The sequence below is a fragment of the Blennius ocellaris genome (genome assembly GCF_963422515.1).
Source record: "Blennius ocellaris genome assembly, chromosome: 2".
Classification (NCBI taxonomy): Eukaryota; Metazoa; Chordata; class Actinopteri; order Blenniiformes; family Blenniidae; genus Blennius; species Blennius ocellaris.
The window spans coordinates 3,935,003-3,941,667 of NC_137651.1; the positions used below are offsets into that span (position 1 = coordinate 3,935,003).

Here is a 6,665-nt window from a genome sequence, read left to right on the forward strand (position 1 = left end):
AGTCACACCTGCTGTTTTCACATGTTTTGGCCATCATGGTAAAAAAAACAGAAGAATCGTTTCCTCTCAACTCATACTGACATGGACATGACTCTGATCGACTCTCATATCCTGTTTTTTGACCAAAACTTAAATCAAATGTGGGGTTTTTTTTTTCTTTGCTTTTCAAAGACAAGTTGTGTCTTAGGGGTGTGTTACAGGTGTGCACAGTATTTTATACCTCATGACAGTAAACGTATACAAATGATCAACACATGTAGAATAGGTGAATATGTATTTATACTTATTTGTATTGACATTTTTTGTTTTCTATTTGAAAAGCTTTCATTTTGTAAGTGCCAATGTGCAACCACAAACTGAACACTTGCGTTTTCAACACATAAAATACATTTTTGTGTTTCACAAGTGTTCTAAATAAAACCTTTGTTTTGTTGAAGTTATTTTGACTTTGGGTGATTTTCTTTTCTCCTCCATACCACACAATGATCACATAAGTTTGAAACATGCTTCCTGACCTTTTTAAGGAGCATTTTCTTCTTTTTTTTTGCTGCACCCTAATAATTGCATTTAATGCCAATGCTCTTCTCCACGGCAGTGAAATGTTGTACAGGTTCGTTTAGATTGGTCAGTCACGCATTTACTGTTATTTTGAGCAACATATTTAAAGGTAGATCTGGTAAGATGTGAGACTTTTCTATCGGCAGGTGCACAGGTGAAACTGCCCCCCTCCCCCATTAGTCCAACAACACGAGAGTCCCTGTCGCGGCACCTTTTCACCTCTCTGTCTGCCATATGTCTGTTAGCTCTGTGATAACAAGAACCTTGTCAGGTCCCTCGCGGTCCACTATCTGCCCTGCAAACAATGGGCCCGTTTCATGTTCGGGAGCGAGACTCGGGAGTCGGGGGTAGAGTTGGTGTTGTCAGCACTTGGGGGGGGGGGGGGGGGGGCATTCCTCAGGAAACAGTCTCAATCCCAAAGAAACCCAAGGACGCTCTGAAGGCAGTAGGTCCAGCTCCAAATATTATCAGGCCTTGATTTGGTTTGTGGGAGTTTGTTCTGTGGAGCCACTGAAGCTTTGCAAGTTTTTACAGCAGTGATTAGAAGGTTGGGAGGCTGGCACCGAGGAACTGAGGTCAGGAATGTTTCTGTTATTAGTCATGTATATGTGAAAAAAGAAATACGACTGGGCTCAGAATGTGGCTCAAAAGAGCTGTTTTTATCACTTTGCATCAAGTAAAATTCTTCTGGAGCCACAAAAGACGTTTAATCACAAAAGATTTGATCATTGAGTGATCATTTCTATTCTGGTTTTTGCCATTTCTAGCAGTTTTTGCCTTTTTTTTAAAATATCAATTTAAATAAAAAAAAAATAAAAAAAGATTATACCAGGATCAAAATTTTTCTTCATATAATTTTCAGAAAGCTTCAGCGACAGTACAGAGGAACTGAAGAGCCACATGTGTCTCAAGAGTTGCAGGTTGCAGACTTCGTCTTTATGCCAGTTAAACTGCGCACATTTAATGATAAATATGTTGTGGACAGATTGTGGCTAGCTAAAATGTGTGTCAGTGTTTTCTTGAAATGGTGACATTAGAAATGTTGCATTTACACAGTGATTATTCTTAAAACAGGAATTTAGTTAATGTTTTGCTTGTTCTGTTTATTTCATTATGGATCATTAGTTCTGCAGTTCTATTAGTCATTTGGAATTCTGCTTTGTGAAACATAACGATTCTGAATACTTGTATAATGTAAAAATGTAAGGATTGAAAACAAAGCAAGAGTAAAAGTATTAGAAATGTATTACAGGGACAATGGGGTGAAAAGTATTTGTTGCATGCCATCTTGACAACAACAAAATAACAACAATATATTTCTAACTATACAGTAAAACATCCTACACATTCGAACTGGTCATAAACAGACATTCCTGTTTGGCCTTTCAGCCATAAAAAGGCCTCTTTGTACCCGTGTCCATTGTTGAAGCTGGCCATGTAAGTCGATAGCAGGGAGTCTCAAGTAGTGTGTAGCCAGGTCCTTCCTCTTCCTCCCCTCGTGGTGATGTCAGGCTCGTGAAGGACTCCTCCCCTCCACCTGACCGGCCTTATAAAGAGGATACTGGTGAAGTCTGAGGTAGCGGAACATCACACACTCGCATGCAAAGCCAGAGCTAAACTGAATCAGTGTCTTGTTTGACTGCAGTCTTTCTGTTGTTTTCATGTGAGACGCTCTCAGGTGAGACTCGCCTTCAGCAGCAGAAGAGGAAGACTTCTCAGTATGTCTATAGGACTGGAGTTGATAGGCATCACCCTCTGCATCTTAGGATGGATTATTGCCATTGTGGCGTGTGCCCTCCCAATGTGGAGGGTGACGGCCTTCATTGGCAGCAACATCGTGACGGCTCAGATCATCTGGGAGGGCCTGTGGATGAACTGCGTGGTCCAGAGCACCGGGCAGATGCAGTGTAAGGTGTACGACTCCATGCTCGCCCTCTCCCAGGACCTGCAGGCGGCCCGGGCCCTCACGGTCATCTCCATCCTGTTGGCCATCCTGGCGGTGCTCATCGCCATCGCCGGGGCCAAATGCACGAACTGCATCGAGGACGAGGCGTCCAAAGCCAAGGTGATGATCATCTCCGGGGTGTTCTTCATCGTGTCCGGAGTCATGCAGCTCATCCCCGTCTCCTGGTCCGCCAACACCATCATCAGAGACTTCTACAACCCTTTACTCACCGACGCTCAGCGGCGGGAGCTCGGAGCCGCGCTGTACATCGGCTGGGCGGCCGCCGCTCTTCTGATTCTCGGCGGCGGGCTCCTCTGCTGCTCCTGTCCGCCACGCGAGACCAGATACAACCCGTCACGGATGGCCTACTCTGCCCCGCGGTCTGCCGGAGGCCCCGCATTAGAGAGGAAAGACTATGTATGAATGAAGGTCACAGACAAAAAACAAAAACTCTCCACTCGAAGACGACGGTACTGAGAAAAACACTTGAATAAGTTCCCTTTTCAGAGTAGGTTGTTTTTTTGTTTGGTGTTTTTCTTTTTTTATTTGAAGTTACACTGGAGGTTATTTCTCCTCTGAGAACCCACGCAAGGCTCACTTGTGGACAACTTTTTTTTTTTTTTATTTGAAAATCATGTCATGAATGTCCACGTGTTATAAATGAATTTTTAAATATTGTCATTGTCAAATCACATGGGGTTTTTTTATACAGTACAAAGTGTTTACGAATAATTTTTATGTACTAAATAACACAATTTTCACTCATAAAAACACTAAGGTCTACAGAAAAGGGGGGATTTGTCTGTGGTAAATGATGCAGATAAAGATTGTGTGCTGTAAATACTTTAGAAGGAGTTTGATTAATCCGCTCTCACAGTCATGAACGTGTATTCAACGCAGCGCCTAATGCAGTATAACAACAGTGTGAGTAGCAGGAGACTCAGTGCTTTGCTGTTTGCACTGAGCCGAGTTCATTCAAAGGTTTCACATATAAATGAAGTTTGTGTATTTCAAATTGTTTTTTTTAATAAAAAAAAATTGCAGTTTTTAAAGTACCACATGTGTATTCTTTTTATATTCATTACAATATTTTACATTGTCATTATTTTTAAACACCTTAGTGCATTAAAAAAATAAATGAACGAGTGTATTCCCTGTTCAGGCGGCTTCGTAAGAGTAACCCTGACATTCGACCCTGAAGGCTCCGTTACATCCAACTGGCAACTTAACCACACACGCTCTAAACAATTAGCCACGGGATCGGTGAACGGGCAGAGGTGAGAAGCGTGAGCACAAAAGAGCGAAGTCATTCCAAATAGGCCACATCACTGTTTTGAGCTCCGACTCATTCAAATCCACTCATCACTGGATGTTTTGACAGAGCTGGTGAACTTCTATCCAAATTACTGGAACAGACAGCATTTATGCCAATTTATCATGATGCACTGGGAGAAATTCAAAGGTTGTCCTCCGGAAATAGCTGCGTCGTCCCAGCCAAAAGCCTGCTTCGGGTTTCCAGCAACTCGCCATCTTCTATACGTGATCTGGGATTTTCACTTAAGGGTCCTGAACACCAAAGCAGCTCGTAGCCAGACCTTCCATGACAAACACACTTCACTGGCCTGATGATAGAGGAGAGGTGAAAAATTCATGAACATCTCACAGTAAATATGGGAGAGGTCCCTCGTGGCGCGATCACGTTACTTCCCAACAGTTGTCTCTAAACTCACATATCAATGTCGGCCGTAACAAAGGCCAAAGAAACTGCTTGACATCTGGCCAGGATTACAGTAACTACAGATTGGAGCGCGTGTGGATTGTAATAACCAGGTGAGGACTTGACACAATAAAGATGCAGGAATTTAAGTCATTCACGTGACTTAGCATCAAAAGATTAAGATTTCTAGCTATTGCGAACATGTGAAAATAAACAAACACAATAAAAATATATATATTTAAATGAACAAGACAAATGTAGAAGGGCCAACAGAATCTGTCCTCGTCATGCAAGTCTGAATTTATATGATCAAAAAAAGAGTGGGAAGTAGTATAAACATATTTAGTCCTACCCCGCCAGTACTAATACATAATTATCAATAACTTCATAAATGAGTGAGACAAGAAGTTTTGTTCTTTATTTAGCATCAATTTAATGTAGCATTGGAGTGTGAAGCGAGTGATTTCTGGATTACTCATTTGGATGAATGCCTTTAAAAAAAAAAAATAATTCTGTTTGTTTCTATTGTTTCTTTTTTTTCAATTTTTTTATCATGTTCGGAAATAAATACATAAATCAAACCTATATTGGATATTATAATGCAGCAACTAAACCATGCACAACAGGGATTTATATATAAGTACATTCATTCTAACACATACCCAGAGTTCTACAATTTTAAAGTAGTTAAAGTATTTTTATAATTTCAAAATGATCAACAATTCAAATTGACCACCATAGATGTTCTGAGCATTATCAGGCTTTCTGGGAGTTTTTTTTAAATAATAATCATTTCTCTTATTTAGGTGCAAACGGGAAGTGTAAACCTTTTAAAGAGCCTAACATCAAGATACATGTTTTTTTTTTTTTGGGGGGGGGGTTAAACTATAAAACAACTCGATGCAGAGCAGCTCCTTCCTCAGTGGAAGTGACAGTATCATGAGAGAAGTGGACATTCACCAATTTCCAACGTGCTGCTCCATTGACTCATGTAAAAAACCCTCATGTGACGTTTTTACTAATTATTAACTTCATCAATGGCTCCTACACTTCACTTATGTCACATTAAAGGCTCTTTTTTTTTTTTTTACATCAAATAAAACAGCTGTTCAGACAAGTGGTTGTGTGCATTGCCATTTATTTTGACAAAGAAATTAAAAAAGAATAATTAAATAATTGTTCAAAAGTCACAGGCATCATGACAAATAAGGCAGTGAGCAAGCCAAGAACCCCCGAGGCCATAATAAAACAGTATCTCAGCACTTATCTGCTCTCAGCTATGCAGGCTTGAAGGAAGAAAAGGCCATTCAGTGAGTTCCTGGTCACGCTCTGCTGGCTGCGGCCACATTCTGACCACATGACCGATACTGGGGAATGTGAAGGGCAATGAGTCTGCCTGCCTGGCACCTGCAATCAGTGAGACTCCCTCCTCCTCCAGGTGCGTGGGATCACCGTAATGCTCATGTGGTGAAACCACGCCCCCTCCTGGGGAACGTAAAGACTTTATTATTACCTACAATTTTTAGAGATGTGTAATGTCTCATGTGCAAAAGCTCTGTTGAAGACTCTGCCATGACAAATGGAAAAAGTGTTTGAGGAGAGATGTTTTAACTTTACCGACATCCTTTCTGGTCTCCATGTATAACCTGCTGCCTCTCTTTGTAGGGAAACATATGAAAATCTGCCAACTGAATCGTTACCAAATATTTTCTTCACCAATGTGTTTGTAAAGCAACATGTTTTACAACGTTGAAATTCAACTCCTGTGGGAAAGCCTGAAAAAAAAAACTGCTCAAGTACAGAAAAATGATTGTCGAAAATGTTTTTTTTTTATTACTTTTAAGTAATCTATAAGCTGTTCCCTTGCAAAAGTAATATGATTACTGATTACTAGTCACTCCTTTAAAAAATAATTTACTTACTTTACTGATTATTCATTTGTTTAAAGTAGATTACAATAACTTTTTTTTTTTATTTTCAGCACTTGTTGAAAGTTGAAAAGGAACACATGCAAAGTTATATTGAAATGTGAGAGATTTCACTTTCCTTGGTTTAGGCCCCAATGGCTGATTTTCTCAGTCCATTTACACGATACTGGAATTCAGATCCACTGCAACCATGACATTTTTAATACCTGTTCCCAAGGTGCAACATTTCTTTCAGGGCATTGATTTCCCCCATGCAAATTCTGCCGGTGAGCCATTTTACTGTGTATGCTAAGTGGTAAATAGTTCCTTCTACTCATACGTGACTAACAAATAATGGTAGGACTCGTAGTCCGTATTGTAGTTTGACCGTCCATATCGGTAGTTTAATAGTTGAAGTTCACCCGATAGCATCCGAGTCATCATCAGACCATACGAATATCAGGTTCCCTTTATTGTATTAACGACATTTCATTGCAAAAACAAGCAAAAGCACCTAATTAATGACATCTTTATTTGT

General features: G+C 40.3%; 1 protein-coding gene across 1 annotated transcript; it reads left to right on the plus strand.

The window, feature by feature from the left end:
• Positions 1-2,278: 2,278 nt before the first annotated feature.
• On the plus strand, positions 2,279-2,926 carry LOC308137802 (claudin-3-like; the record flags this gene model as incomplete). The annotated part of the gene is made up of 1 exon (XM_080506648.1): positions 2,279-2,926. One exon carries the CDS (start codon positions 2,279-2,281, stop codon positions 2,924-2,926), a length of 648 nt encoding a protein of 215 aa, XP_080362774.1.
• Positions 2,927-6,665: the final 3,739 nt, after the last annotated feature.